This window comes from Musca vetustissima, unplaced genomic scaffold (genome assembly GCF_032173495.1).
Source record: "Musca vetustissima isolate MV318-11 ecotype Yass unplaced genomic scaffold, APGP_CSIRO_Mvet_v1 utg1397, whole genome shotgun sequence".
Classification (NCBI taxonomy): domain Eukaryota; kingdom Metazoa; phylum Arthropoda; class Insecta; order Diptera; family Muscidae; genus Musca; species Musca vetustissima.
Genome location: NW_026880157.1, coordinates 193,037 through 216,935, shown reverse-complemented (window position 1 = coordinate 216,935; position 23,899 = coordinate 193,037). Strand labels below are relative to the sequence as shown.

The 23,899-nt window shown below is 33.4% G+C and overlaps 2 protein-coding genes across 2 annotated transcripts in view; one reads left to right on the top strand and one right to left on the bottom strand.

Annotated features, from left to right (window-relative positions):
• The first annotated feature begins 820 nt into the window (after positions 1-820).
• LOC133325564 (telomere-binding protein cav) lies at positions 821-4,234 on the top strand. Its single transcript, XM_061534304.1, has 2 exons — positions 821-904; positions 3,320-4,234. Exons 1-2 carry the CDS (start codon positions 821-823, stop codon positions 4,232-4,234), a joined length of 999 nt encoding a protein of 332 aa, XP_061390288.1.
• Positions 4,235-14,921: 10,687 nt separating this feature from the next.
• LOC133325563 (uncharacterized) overlaps positions 14,922-23,899 on the bottom strand; it is a 30,474-nt gene continuing 21,496 nt past the window's right edge. The window contains exons 2-4 of the mRNA XM_061534303.1: positions 18,452-19,523; positions 18,122-18,386; positions 14,922-15,179 (exon numbers count right to left, since the gene is read on the bottom strand). Coding sequence (XP_061390287.1) covers positions 14,922-15,179; positions 18,122-18,386; positions 18,452-19,523 — 1,595 coding nt within the window. The remainder of the gene's footprint in view (positions 15,180-18,121; positions 18,387-18,451; positions 19,524-23,899) is intronic.

The following is a 23,899-nucleotide window of genomic DNA, read 5'->3' as shown; positions in this document are numbered from 1 at the left end:
ATTCGCAAATTTGGCGAAGAAAAATTTGCTAGTATAAAAGCAAAGCGAAAATTTCAAAAGAGAAAACAAAAAATTTGCCAAATAAAAATTTGCCTGTGGAAAAGCGGACTAAGTGTTTTTGTTATAAGTTTTTTTTTTCTCAGGATCTATTAAATCAAAATACATGGATGAAAAAAACATTTCATGACATTTTCTACTTATTTTTGGGATGAAATCACGACCTTTCAATAATTTTTCACAATTTTAGTTAGGTGTTGAAAATATGTCAAATAAACACAACCACCTGTTAAGCATGTTTTTTTTTTATTTGACAGAAGAAGCCATTACGTGCAATTTATTAACCTCAAGTTTTTTGCCGGGTTAACCTTTTCTATGTTAATTTATTTGTCATTTTACAATGTAAACGTACTATAATAGCTAAACAAACGGGTAACAAAAAGTTCTAATTTAAATGTCGTTTTATTTCGGATTGTCTATTTAACGGCATGTACATTAGATCTTTTAACTGGATTGACAATTTATACCCACTGGGCTAACGACATCCAGTACAATGTAATCGTACTGTCAGCTGTTTTTGACCATGATGTTAAAAATTAAACTAGTTCCGTTTTATGGTTCCTTTCTGGCAACCAATCAGCTGATTGATATTCTACCATGTTTCAACTTTTTGTTTCACATTCATTCGTAAACATGTCTTCCTCTATCCAAAGTGTGCAAACGTTTTTAAATTAGGTTGGTCATTTTCATTCGAATAAAGACGCTCGTTGAATTGGACTTGATTGTAAACAAACGGCGCGCGAAAATAAAATAAACCTGAAAAATGGATACGCCGGTATATGATGTCAATTTGGAGCAGTTTGAAGAGCCAGCAAGGAGCGTTGTGAAATCGATGTTGGCAAAACTGGTAAAAGAAATAATCCACGATTTTTGTTTCTTGTGATTAGATTTTAAAGACTCGGTGAGCATAGGGTATCGGCCGCAGTTTACCTTTTACAAGGGCATAGTTTTTTCATGCAAAATCCATATTTCCTGGTACATGAGGGACACGTCAATGTTGTAGCGGGTGAAGTCCGTATAATACAAATTTAGGGACAAATGCACTTGACGGACACCTCTCAGACCATTTTAAAATTTAAATTTTTGTTAATTCATCAACCTCTTCGAATTTACCCTTTTGAATTGAAGAAAAAAGTATGCCGCTGTAGTCAGTAATTAAACTTAACCTGTCAAATTATCGACCGGTCCTTATACTAGACTTTAGCCTAAACTAGTTTTTATAGGTTGTGGATCTTTTGGTTTATTCTAACACTGGGTGGAGTGCAGCTTCATCTGTCGCTCGAAGCAAAATACCTTGTCACAATCCTGGACTGTCAATTGGGATGGAATATGAACGCCGAGAAACGGGCGAAGAGAGGACAGATTGCCCTCTATGCATGCAAGAACTCCATTAAGAAAGGTACAAAGAGCCGCCTCGATTCTAATAACTGGAGCCGCGAGAAGCACTCCACAAGAAGCTCTGAACGCAATGCTGAACTTAAGGCCTTTGTGTCTCAGCATTAAGTGCCAGGCAGCGAGAAGTGCCCTAAGGCAGCATGAACAAAATCTATGGCGAAATTGTACCTACGGACATGGATGTATCCTGAACGAACTAGGTATGACATAGGACCAACGCGTAAAACTAAGCGAATATACATCACCAGTCCTGAGATTTGACGATATAGATGTCATTATCCCTAGTAGAGACGACTGGAACCGAAGTAACCCTCCTCTGGACGGTCTGGCTTTCTATACAGACGGATCCAAGATGAAAGAAGGTACAGCGGCTGGTGTCTACTGTGAAAGGCTAGGCGTCTACTGTGAAAGGCTAGGCGTCTACTGTGAAAGGCTAGGCGTCTACTGTGAAAGGCTAGGCCTTGAGCTTACATACAAGCTGGATAGCAACTGTAGTGTTTTCCAAGCTAAAATCTTCGCGATTTGGACGCAGCGGAATTGATAAAAAGTCTGAATGCAGAGGTGAATATCTTTGTGGATAGTCAGGCGTCTCTTAAAACCATCGGCTGTGTTAGATACCAAGACACTGTGGCATCACGGGTAATGAAAAAGCAGACGAATTAGCTAGACGAGCATCTCAATCTACAGATCTAACAATCGATTGCTCAATCAATCCACCAATCTGTCATCTGTCTTTCGGAACTTTGAGGCGTTCTTCGACGAATGAGCCAATGAACTCTGGCACAACGAACCTAGATACAATGTGTCAAGATCTATCTGGCCGACTCTGTCCACCAAGAGGACAAACTCACTGTTGATCTTGAGCAAAGCTTAAATTAGAGTAATGACAGGAGTTATTACTGGTCATTGCAATATCAGGGTATTTACCAGTAAATGGGACCATTATGTTACTGACTACTGCAGACTCTGTGCTGGCGAGAGGAGACGGTGTCCAGTTCTGGTCATCAGACGGCACAGAGTAGCGGGTGCTCACTTTATTATTAGTGGTCATTGCAATATCAGGGTCTTTACCAGTAAATGGGACCATTATGTTACTGACTACTGCAGACTCTGTGCTGGCGAGGAGGAGACGGTGTCCAGTTCTGGTCATCAGACGGCACAGACTAGCGGGTGCTCACTTTCCACTGTATCTAAGCGTCTTCTAAACCATAGAACCTGCTTTAATCTACAAACCTAAAGTGGTTTGAAAAGAGCAATCTTAGCACGTAGTATGTTTTTCTGTCCAATTTCTTTAGCCCTCGAAACTATTCTCATCTTCCTCCGAATAATAATATCTTCTTTTCTTTCCTTCATATTCATATGGCCTTCACTCGGGATATTTTCTATTTTTTATCGATGATATTTAAAAGTGTTCTTTTATATGGAATATTTCTTTTTATAATGGAATAATTCCGGCTTCTCTACTAAAAATTGTGATATTCTTTTAGAAAGGAATACATTCATATCGAGTATGAAATGTGGCTTATACAAGGCAGTAATGTAATGAAAATATTAATTCATTTGTCTTCATATGAGAAGACCATCAACGTGTATGAAAAGTTACGTTTTTATCTTGTATGAGGATATTTTTTTATCTGTAATAAAAATTCGTTTATAAATGTTCTGAGCTTTATCCTACATACTTCATAAGTACTCAGGTCTGCAAATCTTTATAAAACCTAATTATTTCGACTATATGATTTTTTTTGTAATTTTCGACATCTATGTGATCATCTGGTCCTCTATAAAAAATATTTGACAACTATATCCTGTGTTTTTTTTATCAATATCAAAATATTTATTAAAATGTTTTCTCATTTTTTTACAGGAACCAACTGAAGAAGACATCAAGCGAGTACTGTCAGAGGATGAACTAAAGGAATTGTGCCGAAAAGTTAAATGTCGCGTCGATGCCTTTCGTTGGAATCCCGTTGAGGATTACAATAGATATTTTAAACGACGAAATCGTTTTGTTGGCAAATCACCTCTGGAACAGAGACAACTACTTGCCAAAGCTGTAAATCGTTACTATCATATCAAATGGAAATTTAATGAGGAAGAAATGCGTAAGGAAAGGCGAAAAGAATGGATTATTCAAAAGAAAAATAATTTACTTTCATTGGATCTATGGGCATATGAAAGACAAAAAGAAGCTGGAGAACAAACACCAGTTTTGCAGATATCTGATTCGGAGAATTCAGAAAGTTTAGAGGTATTACAACCAACACAAATGCCTGAAATACAACGGCGTGAGAGTGAAGAGGAGGAATATGAGGAAATTCTACCAGATATACAACCGACACAAATGCCAGATATACAAAGTCAGGAAAGTGTGCACCGTGTACCACCATCACCATTGGTCCAAATGACGCAGCAAGTCGAAGAGGACGAGGAGGAGGAAAGCGATGAATCATCACTTCCAGCCGGTGTTCGTTTTGTGATCTCCGAATCATTGGAAGATGATGTGCCCGAGCCAAATTCGGAAGAGCAAATTTATATGGATAAAGAATCGGTCAATATTAATTCGGAAGAGCTACAAAAAAGAGGCATACCCGACAAACATGTCGTTAAAATGTTTCAGGTCAATACCGATTCGTTGACATTGACCTCGGAATTTCCGGAATCACAATCCATAACTGATTATAATAATGGTGTACATTCGCAGGATGTTATACATGATTATGATGACTTTGATATTGGTGTGCCACAAACTTCAACACAATCGCAGGGTGTTAGTAATTAGGAATGTGTTTTTTTTTTGTCCACTTCTGTTCGTAATTGTATTTGTTTTTTCTTGTATTCGTTAATAAATGTTGCTCGTGGATATATTATTTTAAAAAAATTAATTTAATACTTTGAGTAATTACTCATGATGATATACTGATATTATGACCTTTTGGTCTTCTATATGAGGACATTTTGGTCTTCTATAGGATGACTTTTTGGTCTCCTATAAGAAGACCTCTTGGTCTTCTAAGAAAAGACCTTTTGGTCTTCAAAGAGAAGACTTTCCGGTATTCTATTAGAAGACCCTTTGGCCTTCTATAAGAAGACCTTTTGGACTTCTAAAAGAAGTCCTTTTGGTCTTCTATAATAAATCCTTTTGTTCTTATATAAGAAGACATTTTGGTCTTTAATAAGAAGACCTCTTGGTCTTTAGTCTTCTATAAGAAGACCTATTGGTATTTGGTCTACTATGAGAAGACCTTTTGGTCTTCTTTGAGAATACCTTTTGGTCTTCTATAGGTAGACCTTTTGGTCTTCTATAAGAATACATATTGGTCTTCTATAAGAAAACCTATTGGTCTTCTATGAGACGAATTTTTGGTCTTCTATGGGAAGACCTTTTGGTCTTCTATGAGACCGCTTGGTCTTCCATAAGAGTAGTGAGGGTATGAATGGAAAAGACTTAAAGACTTCCTAATAAATACACAATTCCTAGGTTAGGTTTCGAGATGTACAGGCACTTATTTGGCTGCAGCACTCTCAGACCGTCAGGTCCATTGTAATCATCCGCGTAAAGAAAAAGATATGGAGAGATCTATGGTGGAGAAAAGAAGGGGGTAGAGAGACGAGAAGCTTACAAGAAAGTGCTTGTAGGCTCGTTCAGGATACATGCATGCCCGTAGGTCTTCTATAAGAAGACCTATTGGTCTTCTATGAGACGAATTTTTGGTCTTCTATGGGAAGACCTTTTGGTCTTCTATGAGACCTCTTGGTCTTCCATAAGAGTAGTGAGGGTATGAATGGAAAAGACTTAAAGACTTCCTAATAAATACTCAGTTCCTAGGTTAGGTTAGATTTCGAGATGTACAGTCACTTATGTGGCTGCAGCACTCTGAGACCGTCAGGTCCATTGTAATCATCCACGTAAAGAAAAAGATATGGAGAGATCTATGGTGGAGAAAAGAAGGGGGATAGAGAGAGAGAGACAAGAAGCTTACAAGAAAGTGTTTGTAGGCTAACTCAAGGCCTAGCCTTTCGCAGTAGACGCCAGCCCCTGTACCTTCTTCCATCTTGGATCCGTCTGTATAGAAAGCCAGACCGTTCAGAGTTGGATTACTCGGGTTCCAGTCGTCTTTACTAGGATTAACGACATCTACATCGTCAAATCTCAGGACTGGTGATATATAGTCGATTAGTTTAGCGCATTGATCCAATGTCATATCTAGTTCGTTCAGGATACATGCATGCCTGTAGGTACAATTTCGACATAGATTTTGTTAATGCAGCCTGAAACTTAATGCTGAGGCCCAGAGGCTTTAAGTTCAGCATTGCGTTCAGAGCTGCTTGTGGGGTGCTCCTCATGGCTCCTGTTATTAAAATCGAGTCGACTCTTTGTACCTTTTCTAATTTGCTGCATGTCGACTTGAGGCGCAAGCAGTTCCACCAAACAAGAGAACCATAGGAAAGGATGGGCCTTATCACGGTGTTATACAACCAGTGTATAGTCGATGCTTTTAGCCCCCAGAAATATAAGGAGATTAATTTCAAAGTTATTCAGAGCACACAACAGACCCTGTATTTCAAACCATGCAGTGAATTGATACCCCTCTTCTCAAAGTAAACAAATAACCGATTCCAACCGATTTAAATCCAAAAAAAAAACATATTCTTTTAAGGTTAGTTATTTTATATGGATTTTTCTTTATTATTTATTTGTATGTGTATATACATAAATATTTATATATGCTGTTTTGTTTTTTGGTTTCTTATTTTTGTTGTTGTCTTGTATAAGTTATAGTTCCACCTTTATATAATTTTCACGCTTATTATTTATTTGGTATATATAATTTTCTTCAATATTTGTTTTTTTTTTCTTTTGTTCTGTATTTGTTCAGTTTTATATATAGTATATATATGTATATAGTGTGGTTTGCTCATACTGCACAAAGATACAATATTTATATATTTAATAATAATATTTTCAATTTTATGTTGTTTTTTTGTTTTATATTAATAATATATATTTTGTTAAACAAAATGTTTTCGCGTTAAATTTGTTTATCAATTGTGTTGTTTTGTTTTTAATTTTTGTTTCCTTTATAAAGAAATTAATTAAATTATTATACCTGTTAACAATGTTGTGTCGTCTTTTGTATTGGGGTTTAATATTTGTTTAAAATAAATTTGAAAAAATTGAATTTAAATAAAAATAACAGTAGCTACTTTGAATGTTTGGAAAAAAATCAGAGTTAAATTTTAAAATATTTAAAATAAAACATTTCCAAGCAACCAATCAATCAGCTGATTTATTTTTACCACTTTGCATAGCCATACATTCAGTTTTCTTATAAAAAATAATATATCTTTTTTTAATTTTGTAGTTTAATTCCAAATTGTATTATTTACACAATATTTATATATGTATATTTTTTGTTTTTTTTTTGTAGTTTTTTATTGTATCGTGTAAGAAAAAAATATATATGTAATGTCATTTCAAAAAAACGTTGTGTTTCTTCTGCTTATGTTGTTGTTTTACCTTTTATACGGTTTGTTTTTATTTCAGACTGAGTTTTTAACATTTCAGGATTATCTTAGAAATTCTACTATTTGTTTTCCTGTTAAGCTTCCTCCTTTTTTTAAATTTTTTATTTATTTATTTTTCCGGTAACACCTGTTGATATTGTCTTTGAGCTTTTTGTTTTATAAATTTCTTTCGTATTTAATAATTTTTTATTAGTTGGTTTGCTTCAATAGAGTTGTAAGCTTTTTTTTAAAGAAGACAGAAGTTAGTTTTTTTCAAAAAAAAAAAAAATAGTTGTTTAGAGAAAGAGATTCGGTTAACAGTTTGGTGACTAAACTAAATGTAATCTTGTAAAAAAATAAAAACATATAGGTTCATATATAGTTCTTTTTTGGATATTATAAAAAATATGGGACCAGGATCTATTAAAAAGGTCACCCAGATAGTCAGCTTTTTTTCTCAAGTCTAATGTCAAAATTTTGGCTTTTCTTTACGTTTTCATAATGGAAATCAATTCACAATAATGGACTTTGACAGCAAATTTAAAAGGCAGCAGCTACCTCTCAAATTTGCTATCAAAATTCATTATTGTCAATTGACATCCATTTTAAAAATGTAAACAAACTCTAAATTGACTTTAGACTTAAGAAAAAAACATCTGACTTTCGTTTGCTGGGTGTCCCTATTAATATATCTTTTATTAATATGGTTATCTAAGGAGACCAGCTGGATATAAACTGCCTCTCAAATTTCCTGTCAATATCCATTATTCTGAATTGAATTATGAAAACATATTTTTTCAATTTAATTGAGAAATAATTCAAAGATTTTGACAGCATTGAGAAACAGCTGATCCCAGCAAGATCAGCTGTTTCTCAAGTTTGCTATAAGACCTAGCACACGACTTTTATATGTATATGAATAACTTTTGCAGACTTTTCAAATATTGATATTCTATACGCATCAATATTTTAAAAATATGTCGATAGAGGCAGCTGATATCTACCTTGTCTTCCTGAATGACCTAATTAATAGGCCTTGTTTTTATATATGACCAAGATCTATTTATAATCGGAAAACATTTCATTTTTTTCAATTTAATTGATAAATAATTGTACGTTATATCAGTTTTCATAATGTTAAGTCAATTTACAATAATAGATTTTGACAGCAAACTTGAGAAACGCTTGATCCCAGAAAGATCAGCAACAATGCCTTTTAATAACGTTATCCAGGGAGACCAGTTGCATATCAGCTGTTTCTCATGTTCCATTAAGAAAACTTGCGAAAAAAGATGACTTTCTCTTTCTGGGTGACTTATTTAATAGATATTGATCTGTAATTAGCTTTTTAAGGCCTATTTATATGTTATTATTGTGAATTGACTTCACATTGTGAAAACGTAAATAACGTACACATTTTTGACATTAAACTTTTAAGAAAACTTTTCGCTCATGGCCCAATAATAAGGTCGTTCGATAAGGCCAGATTTTATCACCCGAGTTGTCAAAATGCTTTCAATTTTGACTTAATCGCATGAAACGTAAACAACAAATTTGAGGGATTTTCAACCAAATTTCCCGATAATATTCGCCTCTTACGCAACCTGTTAAATGGTTTTCATATTGCGAATTCAATTCACAATAATATATTTTAATAGCAAACGATCGTATTATCTCAGTTGATCGTATTATCTCAGTTCCAGAACCTGCAAGAATCTACTATTAATTATTTTTTTTTTTTCATATTGTGTACAGGAACCCATAATAAAATTTGCCTTGGACCATGGTACATCAACAGCTGATCATATAATTCTTGTAATGTTGACAACTATGAGAGTTACAGTAGTGAAATATTTGTGTGTGTGGTTTTTTTAAGTAAAACATTCACCATAAATATTTGTTCTCGAGGCAAAAAAAATATTCTCGAGGACGATACAATTTTGTCAATTTTGTTCATATGCTTAAAAAATAATGAAAATGCTGAAAAAGGTTTGACATTGACCGGCATATTTCCAACAACTCTATAACATTTTTTTTCGCAGTATCCGACATCTCTATACAGCCATTCCCTTTGAAAAAAACGTCACAAATAAGAATATGCTTGATGCCTTCACCGCACACACGTCAAAATCGAACGTCATGCATGCGAAAAATCAAAAAATTTTGATTTTGCTTCTTGCATCGTAGGTGTGACACATACATACAAATTTTCACTAACACCACAAAAAGAATGTCATGCATGCATGACCGTTTACGGGTCACTTTAAGTTTAATCTCCGTAAGACAGCTGATCTTCCTAGATGATCGCATTAGCTCAGTCCCAGAAACGGGAAGAATAGTAGATTCTTGATTTTTTAGTTATTATTTTTTTTAATATAACTTTGAAAGTTTTTGTGTGCAGGAACACACAATAAACCTTGCCATGGACCATGGTACATTACCAGCTGACAACTATGATAGTGAAATATTTGTGTATTTTTTTATAACAAAATTATAACAAAATCATACAATTTTTAAGTACAAAATTTCACAATAAATATTTGCTCTCAAGGCAAAAAAATATTATTTTCGCCTTGACTAATATTTGACAGCTCGTCTCATAGAACCACCATAGACTGATGTATTAAAGCACGATTAATGTAAGCATAGCTTTGTTAACGTTTTTCTTATATATAGTGTGAAGCCGCCTTAATTACATTAAGTTTAATCTCCGTAACACCCGTTCACATTGGACAATTTATCTTCGTTTGCAAACTAATAATGACACCAGGCCACACATCAATTAAACATTAATTTAAGTGTGACTTGTTATCTTTAACAGAGAACTAATAACAAAAATATTGTGATTTGATGAATAGGAATATTTTGAAATAAATAACAATTATTTTTTGTTGCCTAATTATGGGAATAAATTTATCGTTACTTCCGTTATTTTGTTGGGGCTGCTTATCAAATGTATAACAGTTTGGTAACTTCTTTAATAACAGTTTCTTTTTGTTATAACAGTCATGGTTTTTTGTTTGTTTCTTTGTTTTACATTAAAGTAATAAATCATTGAATGTTTAACATATTCGTATTAATTTTTTTTTGTATTATATGTAAACCGAAAAAAATATATATGTATAGTTATGTTATTTTTTAATAAATATAAATATATGTTGTAATGAAATACCATTTGTTTTCAAAACAAAATCAATTGAATCTTTTGAAATTGACACAGATTTTCGTTTCTAATTCATTGTAGGATAATATTTGTGTAACAGTTGAATTTTTATTTTCAATCATTTTTTCTTTAATAATTAAAAATCTGATTAAAAAATTTTTAGTTTTTTTGCCAATAAAAACCGAAAAAAAATAATTGATTCACTCAGGATTTGTTGGTTGTTAATAATTGTATGGTAGGATTTTGTTTTTGGTTTAATTTTAGATATAATATATATATATTTTGTTTAGTTCTAAAAAGTTGATTTTGTTTTAAAAAAATGAAATGCCAAAGTTTTACATTAGAGGGCAAAAGTTGTTGGTTTGGTTTTTGTTTTTTTTTTTTTAAGTTAAAGTATTTAAAAAAGTATGTTATGTTAGTTTTGTTTTAATTTATTTATAATAAATCTATACACATTTAATAAATTGTTTGGTTTTGTAGTTGTTGTTATAGAAAAAAGTTATAAAAAATTGTTATAGTTCTTGTTGTTGTTTTTTTTTTTCAAATGTATATCTCTTCTTTGGTTTTTTCTACAAAAAAAAGAAAGACTTGCACAACTTTAGTTGCCTGTTTTTGGTTTTGTTAATATTAATTAGCATTTTAGTCATTTGGTTACTTAAAGTGTTTCAGTTGTAATTGGTTTTATTAAAAAAATCATTTTTTGAAGTGCTTTCAGATAAGATTTTTAGTTTTCTATGAAATTTTGGAATTGTTTTCATATATTTGGCTTATCAGTTTATTTTTTTCAGTTATTTATATAGTTACATTAGGGAGTTTTCATTGTTTGTTTTTCAAATTATATTATGGAAATGAGCAATTAATAGACTGATAAAAGGTTTACATTTAATTGAAAAAGGAGTGAAAATAATTTATTTGAATATTTATGCTATAAAAAAGTATCCAGTATGTTTTTACACTAATTATCAAGTTTTTATCTAATTTATACATCACTTTATGTAAATGAGGACAAATTGAGGAGATAAAGCGATTAGGGTTATGTTTATATCAAATGTTTTTTTTTTTTTTGAAAATTATTTTTTGTTTATAATATAAATGACATGTTTTATTTAGAACAGGTTTAATGTAAACAGAGCATAAAATTTATTTTAAAATAAACCTATGAAATGTTGCTGAGTTATTAGAAAGTATGCTAAACTGCAGATATGCGTTTTATGTAAATACGTAATTTATTTGACAAACAATGTAATATAACTGACATTTGCGAAAATACGTCATATATTTGGTAAAATTTTAAGCAATAACATATGGTCTGTCCCTGTACACATAAATTCTAAATGTATAAAGAGAAAATCGAAAACAATTTCGAAACAATTTAAAGAAAATATTTCTTATTTGTTTTGAAGTAAACTTGAGAAGCAGGTGATTAGCAGCTGATCAATAAAGTCATACAGGAAGATCAGCTGTTTCTAAAGTTTATGTCAAAAACCATTACTGTGAATTTACTTTTATTGAATTGATCGATATTATGAAAACGTAAATTATTAATTTAGTTTTTCTTTTTTTTTATTTTTTTGGTAAAACGTAAATTAGGTAGAACTGTTGACATCTTCCCTGTGAAATCACAGCTGTTTTTAACTTTTTCGGTGTCCTTATTAAGCATTGAATACATCATTAATTGCAAGGGCTATTGATGAAGTCTTCCAGGGAGACCTGGATATCAGCTGCTTCTCAACTTTGCTGTCAAAATTCATTATTGTGAATAGACTTCAATTATGAAAACGTAAACAAAGTCCAATTTTGAGAAAAAACCGCTGGCGTTCGCTTGCTGGGTGACCTTATTAATAGATTTTGATTAATTGTTTATTTCAATTCACTGTGCTGAGGTTATACTTGATACATACGTTATGAAATTGACATTTAAATTCGAAAGGATCTCATAAATCTAAATGCACTTTAAAAAAACGTCAAAGGAAATTCGAAGGATATATTTTCATCAATATTCTCGAAATGAAACATCTTATATAGGCGAATCCAATATCTATTAAAAAGGTTCCCAACTTGCGAAAGTCTGCTGTTTTCTCAGAGTCTAATGTCAAAAATTTGGATTTTGTTTACGTTTTTATAATGAAAGTCAATTCACAATAATGGATTTTGACAGCAAACTTTAGAGGCAGCTGATATCCAGCTGACTTTCCTGGATGACCTTATTAAGAGACCGTGGGTAATTCCATTTATTATATCTTCAATCACTTGACACACAGTTAATGGAATTGCTCTAATATAAAATATGTAATTTAGTTGCCAGTGTTCAGGCAGTTCTGTACAACAGTCAACAATAAAGCATTTACATCAGTTCAATATAATTTTAGAATGAACTATTGTGAATTAATTCATAACAGCTGATTGTTATAAAACACTTCATAAAATATGTAATTTAAGAACTTCAAAGTTACTTGTATAAATATATTTTATATTTTTTGCATGTTTCTCCACAAATTGTCCTCATTTACACTATCTTATCGCATATAGCTATAATATTTCTTCTTCATCATCTTTCATATACACACTTCATTTAAATTATTATATATGTCATGTTCATATATAAGTATTTGTATATTTTATATAAATATATATAACACATAATTTTGTCGCATGATAGTACATTTGTTTTAAATATTTATTTTTAATTTGTTAGGTTTTTTGCATTTGTATGTTATCTTTATTTTTTAAATGTCATGAAGGCAAAATGTTATGTTTTTGGTTTTAATTAATTGTTTTTGTTATGTTTTTTTTGTTGTAATTAAATAAAGCTTTGTATTTTTTGGTTTTTGTTTTAATTTATTTGTTTTTAAAGAGATGAATAAAAAGTAGAGGCTCGGATAAACTGTTAAGTGTTATATAGTGTTTGTTTGTTTTGTCATGTATATAAATTTTATATATGTTAACCATATATTTTATTTGTATATAAATGTCAAAAAAGGAAATGAATCTGTTCAGAAAATGCAACACTGACATATAATATTTTAAGATGCAAAACTGTTTGGGATCTTAAACCTGATTTTATTTAATCAATTATATTCTAAAAAATACATCGAAAGTGTTTAGTGGAAATCGAAATTTAATTGACATATATACAAAGGAAATGACAATTAAAATGTCTTATCATAAAACAAGCTTGTGTAAATGTAGCATCACTTTTTTTTTGTTTACATTTATTGTTATTACGATTAAATTATTTATTGACTGATTTAACAAATAAATCATTATTATAACTCCTCGAATGAAAGCAAAAAATAATGTAAACATAGTTTAAACACAGGAGAGTACCCAACAGCTGTTAAATTAAAACCAAATGTCAAATATAACAGTGTTGCATTTCTGAACATGTCCAGTGTTTAGTAGTGTTTTTTATGTATGAAAGAGAATTATGAAAAAAAACTGTATATATAATCATATGTTTATGTTATGAAAAAATAAAGTATGTAGTGTTTTTTTTTTTAATTATGTAGATTTTTTGAAATGTTACGAGAATTATTTGAATGTATTTTTTATTAATTGTTTAGGTTGTTTGTTTGATTTGTTTTCTTTGTAGTTGTTCAACATCGATAGATTGTTTTTAAGTTTTGAATTTGTTGTTGATTTAATGTTAATATTTGTATGTACTTTTATTTATTTTTTTGTTACACTTATAGTTAAGGAAGAAAAGTGTGTGAGAGAGTGGAGAGTTTTTGGTTTTAAACATTTTTTGGGGATCTTCTCAAGAAAACAAACAATTTTTTAAAAAAAATGTGTATAAAAAATTATTTGTATACAATCTGTTTTAATTTTTTGGAGATTTTTGGAAAATCAAAAATAATTAAATTTGAATAAATAATTATAAAATAAATTCAGGAATCTCAACAAATAATTCTCAATTGATTTTTTAAAGGAATTATATTCCATATATTATACATTTTTAAATAAGCATCTTTGTTAGCACATAAAATAAATTACATTTTTTATTATATTTTATTTTGTGTGAATTATTATGTGTTGCCGTTTATAATAATGAGTTTTACTCAGTATTTTATTTTTGTAATTTCCAAATTGAATTATTATGTTATTGGAAAATATATCAAAGAAAATTTGTGAATAATTCACAATAATTTTATTTTTCTATTAAAATATTTGGAATGACAAGTGACAAATGGTAAAATGTCAATAAAAAAATACAAAAAAGGCAAGGTAAGAGAGAAATATATGTATGTCTGTCATTCATAATCGTTAGTAATACAAATTCAAATTTATTTCTTAAATTTGTAGATTATTTGACATACATTCTCTGGAATTGACAACTTAAATGACATGTTTATTAAATCGCCTTTGAATGTAAACAAACTAAAAATAGATTTCTATGCACTGATAAAGTAGGTTTACGTATTTTAATGTAATAAATCATCATGATAAGGATGTTTAAATTGCCATATATTATATGAAAATATATTTCAAATTTATCATAATAAAAAACTTATCACTTTAGTGTAGACGTAGTTTAATTTTTACCATTTTTGCCACTCCTTAAACATTTTACAACACAGTTTTTAATAAGTTGCAATAATTAAATAAAATCTTTTCAGAATAACAAACAAAAAATTACATCCTGGAAATCCTTTTTAACAATTTCATTCAATAATCATAATAATTCTAATCTCATCTTGTTTTTCAAAAGGAAAAGTTTCATTTGTTTCTTTAATGTTTAACAGCGGAAATAAATTTTGCAATAGATTTGTTAATCTATTTAGTATTTGTTTTAACAAATTTATTTCTTTGACTTCTTGGATTTTTTATCATCGGAAGACGTTGCCGCAACATTACTTCCTGCATTTGTTGACGATGACGATGCTGTTGCAGCAGCCGCAGCAGAACTTGATGTTGTCGCCGGTTGATGACTTTTTTCGAAAATTTTCTTCACCGATGGCTGTTGTGCCGAAACCTGAGTGATAGGATGATTACCTAGCGATGGTGTAACTGGTGTATCATCCAAAAATAATGGATTCTTTACCTCCATTTCACCAGTCTGAAATAATAGGAATAAATTAAAGACGTTTTAATATTGAATAGAATTATATGTACATGTTAAAAGTGAAATAAAATAAATAAATAATTGGATTTAATCTCCGATTTGAAATTCTATGACCAATTTAAGGTCTTTAATAAGGTTATTGAGCTGCTTCTCAAGTTTGCTATCAAAATCCATTATTGTGAATTGATTTCCATTATGCAGACACAAAGTCCAAATTTTGACACCCGCGGTACGGATAACCTCCGAATACGCTCGAGTCCGAATCCTCTCCCAGTTCGACGCAAGTCCGGACTGGTATCCCAATACAAAAATAAACGACACGCAGCTGCAAAAACCACAAGTAGCAAGCAAAACGTTGCAACAGGCAGTGACGACGTTGAACAAATACACTCAACAAAAACAACATGCTGTTCTCACGGACTGCACAAAGGGCCCAAAGGACCGTGGCAACGGACATCACAACACAAACACTCAACGAAGCCTTCACCACATCCACAAGAGGAGTTAAATAATTGGATTTAATCTCCGATTTGAAATTCTATGACCAATTTAAGGTCTTTTAATAAGGTTATTGAGCTGCTTCTCAAGTTTGCTATCAAAATCCATTATTGTGAATTGATTTCCATTATGTAGACACAAAGTCCAAAATTTTGACACCCGCGGTACGGATAAACTCCTATCAGGCTCGAGTCCGAACCCTCTCCCAGTTCGACGCAAGTCCGGGCTGGTATCCCAAAACAAAAATAAACGACACGCAGCTGCAAGAACCACAAGTAGCAGGCTAAACCATGCCACAGGCAGTGACGACGTTGAACAAATACACTCAAAACAAACAATAAACATGCTGTTCTCACGGACTGCACAAAGGGCCCAAAGGACCGCGGCAATGGACATCACAACACAAACACTCAACGAAACTGCCCTCACGGACAGCCTTCACGACATCCACAAGAGGAGTGAACCTCGTGAAACAGGAAGACCGCGAACTACCCTCGATGCAAAACATCAGCAGTCAGCACGCTCTCCGCCAACCCACCACCACCAAATGCAACCGACCGAGCCCACCTGCAAGGGGCTATGCACGAGGATCACATCTTCTAGGTGCTGTCCTTCTCCTTAATGCTTCACGAGCAAAACTACTTAAACAACTAAAGGTCCGATCGTCATCAAGAGCTCTACTGAAATCCCACCCCGCCCCTCCATTCGATATACCCATATTTGCTAAATCTCTAATGTCATCATAGTAACAGCATTCTGGTACTATATGCTTCCAGTCGTCAGTCATACCACACCAACATAAATCCGTCTGGGACAGGCCTCTTTTATGCAGAAACGCATTGAGAGAACCCTGCCCCGTCCCAGTACTTTAGCCGAAGCGAAAGTCTGGCCGGTCCACTACGAACCTTGCGTCACGAATAAATTCGTACTTCACCCTCCCTTTGTCACTGTTCGTCTACCTTGATCTTTTGGACTACTTTATTAATACTCTATTCAAGGCTATTAATAACATCATCTAGGATGTCCAGCTACCTATCAGATGTTTCTTAAGTTTGCTGTCAAAATACATTATTGTGAATTGACTTCCATTATGAAAATGTAAAAAACGTTCGAATCTCCGACTTTAGACTTGAGAAATAACAGATGATTTTAGCTTGATGTGTGATCTTATTAATAGATCTCGACTCTATTAAACTCATGGTCAATGCATTTTAATAAGGTGGCCCAGGTAGCAAACGAAGTCGGAAAACAGATGTTATTTCTCAGGTTAAATGTCAACAATCTGGTCGGTAAGTTTGGTACAACAATTATTTTGGCTTCAAATTTGAAAAATATATGATTTGCAGCTGGTCTGCTTGGGTGACTGGACAGCTGGATATTAGCTGCCTCTAAAGTTTGCTGTCAAAAATCCATTATTGTGAATTGATTTACATTATGAAAAAGTAAACAAAGTCCAAATTTTTTACATTAGACTTGACAGAATCAACTGACTTGATATGGACCAAGGTCTATTAAAAATGCCAGCTAGGGAGACCAGCTGTCTCTCAAGTTTGCAGTCAAAATACATTATTATGAATTGACTTCCATTAAACGTAACGTAATTAAACGTTTCGCCAGCTGGATGAGCTAATAGATCTTGCTTTAAAACAAGTAAAAACGTCGTTAGCATGGCCTATAAATAAGGTCACCAAGGGAGACCAGCTGATTATCGATACCTCTCAAGTTTGCTGTCAAAATGCATTATTGTGAATTGACTTCCATTATGAAAACGTAAACAAAGTCTAAATTTTTGACATTAGACTTGAGAAAGAACAACTGTTTTCCGATTTCGATTGCTATCTTGGTGACCTTATTAATAGATCTTGCATGGCACAATAAATAGGTAGTCCATTTAGCTCAGCTGATGTCTCGATTAACCGTCAAAGTGCGTAAATTCTACTCTAATTAATTGTGCAGAGTTGCCAACCATGTGAAATATTATATGGAAAAATTTGACAGAAGATCGAGACAAAAACAAAGGTTTTTGTTGTGATACATCACCTTATTATTGCACCATGAAAACAAGTAAAAACGTCGTTGGAGTCCTACAGGCCGAATTTTGTATACCTTCCACCATAAGTTATATATTTAAAATACCCGTAATCGATCGGGACCTTAGAGATAAGACGGGATTTGGCATGCTAAATTTTTTGGTAGGAAGATTTGAAAACCAGTGAGAACCAAAGAAGAGTCAATTCGGTTAAAAATTGCGCCCATAATCTCCAAAATACCTAATAAAGGGGTTTATCGTTATATAAGATTATTCAATTTTTGTTAGGGAGAATTTCTACCCAATGGAAACTCAACGTCTCAAAAGTCAATTTCATTAAAAACATGCCAAAAATCCCCAAAATACCGAATATTTGATGAACTTATTTCATAACGTCACTCTCACTTACCGGTGCCAAACCAGGACATTCATAAACCGTATAATCACCCTCCTCATTATCGTCATCACTTTCGACATAGGACATTTCACAGTTCTCTTCATTGTTTTGACGATTTTCCATGGCAATTATTTGTTGTTTCTGATGTTGATAGTGATACATTTGGGCACTATGAGCCAACTTTCTATCACCCGAAGGAGAAATGTCTTTATTGGGTCCCGTAACACCATAGGCGGGATAATCAACATCAGCAGCAGCTTTGCTCTTATTGTGGAATCTAAAGGAAAAAAACAAATAATTTTAAATTCATTTTCCAAAAACAATATCGAAATAGCTACTTACGTATACCAAGCTATGCCCAAAACAAATAAGCCCACCGTAGCTGCTGCACTCACTCCCGCTATTAATGCCACCACATACATGCCCATTTCACCTTTCATGCCCAAATGTTCTCGCACCACCATGTGAGCATCACCTCCCGAACCATCCAATACTCCCGGTGCCAGAGAATCACCTTTCGGATGTAGTTTGTCAATTAAAGAAGTCATGTCCTGGCGTGCTGGTGCCACACCACCTGCCTGGACTTGTTTAACATTTATTGAATTAACACCTGCCGCTGCAGCGGCTGACACCGACTGCGGTTTAATGCGATGGAAATTGGGGTTACTGCCTTGACCAACAATTCCAGCCTGTTGGGGTGGTAACACCATAGTGTCACCATTCAATTTTCCTCCCGCTTTACCATCTCCTCCATCAATGGCATTTGCATCCACCTGCTGCGGTGTATACTCTTCATATTCATCAAGAACTTGTGAATCTAAATCCTCATCCTTATCACCATCGGCAACTTCATCATCTTCGCCGCCGGCATCTTCATCCCGCAAACCATCAATGTCATTGGCCGCTTCCATATTGCCGACCATATAGCCACCAGCATTCTCATCGACATTCTCATAGTAACGGGGGTCATTGGGATTGACGGCGAAATTAATGCGATCCCTTAGATTGTGAATATTTTCCAAACTGGGATATTTATAACTGAAATCCTGATTGGTGTTATCGTATTGGTCGACAATATTGTTGTTATTGTTGACACTGTTGCTGCTGCCGCTACTACTACTGCCACTGTCCACCACACTGTTGACATCGGAATTTTCTTTGAATTTACGCACATAATCGTAATCATCGTCATTTTCTGCAGCCATTGCCGCCAACTGCTGTTGACGATAACGTTCCCGCATCCGCTCCTCTCTCTGGCGCTCTCTCATCAATTTCAAATTGATCAGCTCCAAATGCTGCTCGAATTGTTGTTGTAATCTTCGTCGGGCATTCTCCTCCATTAGCTGTGTCAAAAAGTCCGAATTGACTTCATAGGATGAGCTTTGAGCCGGTTGTAATGGTCGGCGACGTAGGCCTGAAATTAAATTAAGAAAATTATTGTAGAAATTATTGGGAAACGATTATATATGAAGCTATGGAAGAGAATTGTGATTTTTATAAAATCCAATACACATTTTAGTTCCAAGAAATTAATGTTTAAATGTGCGAGCACTTCAATAGTGTGTTCCACATCACTCATCGAATAAAAAGTGTTTTTGGATTCTTACGAGTTTTGAAAAAAAAAATTCAGCATGAATGCTGAATAATTTGTCTTAAAGTCAAGGAAATTTTGTCAGCTAGACTGGAATTACTTCCACACAGAGGAAATCGGTCAGCCAAATATTAATGCTATGTCAGGAAGAGACCTTAGGAAAGAAGATGGGTTGGCGGTGAACATGCATACCGATAGGGTTTCATATACGACACCCTTATGTCATAGGAAGTTAATGCAAATTTTTGGCCTAAGACCTATTAATAACTTCATACAGGGAGACCAGCTGGACATCAGCTGCTTCTCAAGTTTACTGTCAAAATCCTTTATTGTGAGTTAATTTACATTATGTGGTCCATTTAAAGCAGCTGATGTCTTGATTAACTGTCAAAGTGGTAAATTTTACTTGAATTCGATGTGCAATGCTGCCAAATTTTTTAAATATTATAAGGAAAAATTTGACAGATAATCGAGACAAAAAAAATGTTTTTGTTTTGATACATCACCTTATTATTGCATCATGGTCCAAATTGTTGACATTAGACTTGACTTTCGCTTGCTGGGTGACCTTTAAATAGATCTTGCTTTGTACAAGGCCTATTAATAAGGTCATCCAGGGAGATCAGCTGCTTCCCAAGTTATCTGTCAAAATCCATTATTGTAAATTGATTTCCATCATGAAAACGTAAAGAAGTCCAAAATTTTGACATTTGTCTAGCGAAAAACAGCTGACTTTCGCTAGCTGGTAATTTTATTTATAGATCTTGGACAAGGCCAATTCGAAACCGAAAGTGATGGTTTGTGTAGGCAAATGGTCGCCAATGCCATTAATAAGATACAGAGGTTAAGTAAGAGAAATTGTATACATTCTGGAAGACCAGATGGATATCAGCTGCTCTCAAGTTTTCTGTCAAAATCCATTGTTGTGAATTGACTTCCATGATGAAAACGTAAACAAAGTCGAAATTTTTGACATTTGATTTGAGGAAAACAGCTGTTGGTACTGAAGCAATTATAATGTCACTAAGCTTTACAAGGTAGCTTAGTTATGTCATTTATTGAAATCATGGCCTATAAATAAGGCCACCCAGGGAGACCAACTGGATATCTGTGCCTCTCAAGTTTGCTGTCAAAATCCATTATTGTGAATTGACTTCCATGATGAAAACGTAAACAAAGTCGAAATTTTTGACATTAGACTTGAGAAAAAACAACCGTTTCCGATTTAGATTGCTACCTTGGCGACCTTATTAATAGATCTTGATTGAAATATTCATTTTATAGTTTCCATTTTTATACCCTTAACCCTTATATTAGTTTTGTTTTTTCCTTTTTAACGCATCGACATAATCATTTCCGAACCTATTAAGTATATATATTTCGGTATTTTGAGGTTTTTGGGAGCGTTTTTCAACCGACTTTTTACTTTGAGTTGTTATTGGGTAGAAAATCTCCCCATTCACAATTATAAATATAGGTCATTTTTTCGGGTAGCCCCCATATAAGGGAATTTTCGGTATTTTGGGGTTCTTGGGCGCGTTTTATAACTGAATTCACTGAAATTTAGGTCTTTCTTTTTCTGATAGTCCCCATATAACGGTAGCCCCAAATTTTCGGTATTCTAGGGGTTCTGATCGTATTTTGCGATCGAATTAGCTGTAATTTAGTACTTTGAGTTCTTATTGGGTAGCAAATTTTTCCATCAAAAATTATAAATATAGGTCCATATTTTGGGTCCACCGCAATTTCCGGGATTTTGGGGTTCTTGAGCGCGTTTTAAACAAATTCGTTGTAAATTGTTTTTTGTAGTCGTATATGGTAACAAATCTCCTTCCCAAAAATTATTAATATTCGCCCATATAACCCCCTTTTTTAGGTAGTCCGCATATAACCCCCTTTTTTATTAAACTAGTTATTTGATTTGTTCCGCCTTTTTGAGTTTGGTTCTAAGACTTTGTTGTAAACATTCTACCTGTGGAGGATATCGAGATAAAAAAAACTAGAACATGAGGTTCGAGAATGAACTATATCGGCCCGCAGTTAGGTCTAGCCCCCATATAATGACATCTACCAATGTTCGATGTTTTTAATATTTAGCGTAAAGGATGTTATTGCAATGCAAAAATTTTAGTTTCGAAATTGAGCTATATCAGTACTCAATTAGGCATAACACCTCATATAATGATAACTACAAATGTTCGTCTATTTCTACACGATGTAATCAATATTGGTTCCGCTCTAGGTATCGCCTCCAGGGACGTACTCATACACATTTTTTATACCCTCCACCATGATATGGAGGGTATATTAATTTTGTTTTTCCGTTTGTAACTCATCGAAATAATCATTTCCGAACCTATTGATCAGCGTAAAATTCTATGACGATATAGCCATGTCCGTCTGTCCGTCTGTTTGTTGTAATCACTCTAGCATCTAAACGAATTGAGATAGATCGCCAAAATTTTGCATAGAGTCGTCTTTTGTGTGCAGGCAGGTCAAGTTCGAAGATGGGCTTTATCGGTTCACGTTTAGGCATAGCGCCCATATAAAGGTACCCCCTAAATTTCGGTATTTTGGGGTTCTTGAGCGCGTTTTTCAACTGAATTCGCTGAAATTTGGTACATTGGGTTCCTATTGGGTACCAAATATCTCCACTAAAAATTATTAATATAAGTCCATTTTTTCTGGTAGCTCCCATATAAGGGCACCCCCCAAATTTCGGTATTTTGGAGTTCTTGAGCGCGTTTTTCAACCAAATCCGCTGAAATTTGGTACATTGGGTTCTTATTGGGTACCGAATATCTCCACTAAAAACTATATACCATATAATGGTACCATATAATGGTACCTGCCGATTTTCGGTATTTTTAATATTTAGCGCAAAGAAATGTATTCGGATGCAAAAATGTTAATTACGAAATTGAGTTATATCTATTACCAATTAGGCCGAAATAAAACCTGTGTATATTGGTGATGGACTTATATAACTATGACCCCTTAGTTGCAGTATTTTGGAGACATCTTAACTGCACCGGACCAGTTTCTGGGGTTTTTAGGAAAAATATCCATTAAAAATTGCTGAAATTTGTATTTGGTGTACATGGAATTTTTGGTATAAGTCCACTTTTGGGTATGTACCCTATATTTTCGATGCTAGTATCTGTTAGTATACCTATGGTGGAGGGTATCCAAAGTTCGGCCCGGCCGAACTTAAAGCCTTTTTCATTTGTTTTTTTTTTTGCAATGAAAATTTTCATATTGAACCAGCAGCTTCCAACCAACCTCCCGAATTAATACCTGTGTACGTTGGTGACGGCCTTATGTAACCTCTAAATTGGAGGACTTTGGGGATTTTCCATCCTACCATGCTTCGTTGACTATTATCGATCCACTTTTTGGGGGTTTTAGGAAAAATATCCATTAAAAATTGCTGAAATTTGTATTTGCTGTAAATAAATCGGTTTGTAGAATTATCGTTATAGGTCCACTTTTGGATATGTTCCCTATATTTTCGTTGCAAGTATATGTTTGTATACCTATTGGTGGAGGGTATCTAAGGTTCGGTCCGGTCGAACTTTAAAATAGATGCGTTGAAGATAGTTTTCTAAATATTATTTCCGAAGAGTGATCTAATAAATAGTAGATTAGAAGGACGCTATCATCTTTGTAGATAATTACCTAAAGAGCTAAAAAAACGAATGATCCCAAAATCGTGTTGAATTTACGATTTTTATAGCCACAAAAATCCATTTTAACAAGTACTTTTATCTTTGGGGGGAATTTCCTAATTATTAATATTCCAAACAACAATAAACAAAAAACCAGTAAGGAAAGAAGTAAAGTCGGACTGGGCCGACTATATGACAACCCTTCACCAATTTGGGTATATTCTACATATGTATCCTAACAGACGTCGCGATTTTGTTATATATCTATATCTGAACTGATTCCAGGGAAACTTGCCTGAGTCTAATTTATATTACTTCACTACGTTATGACAAATTTGGTGCAAATGAAATGATTTCCAGGGACTTTGGTGCACCATTTAACTAAAATCGGGCGAAACTATATATGGGAGCTTAGCACACATTATTAGAGACGCAATTCAGTAAGCTATGGCAAATTTCGTGCAAATCGAAAGATATATAGGGTCTTTGGTGCACCAATTACCTTAAATCGGATGAAAATATATATGTGAG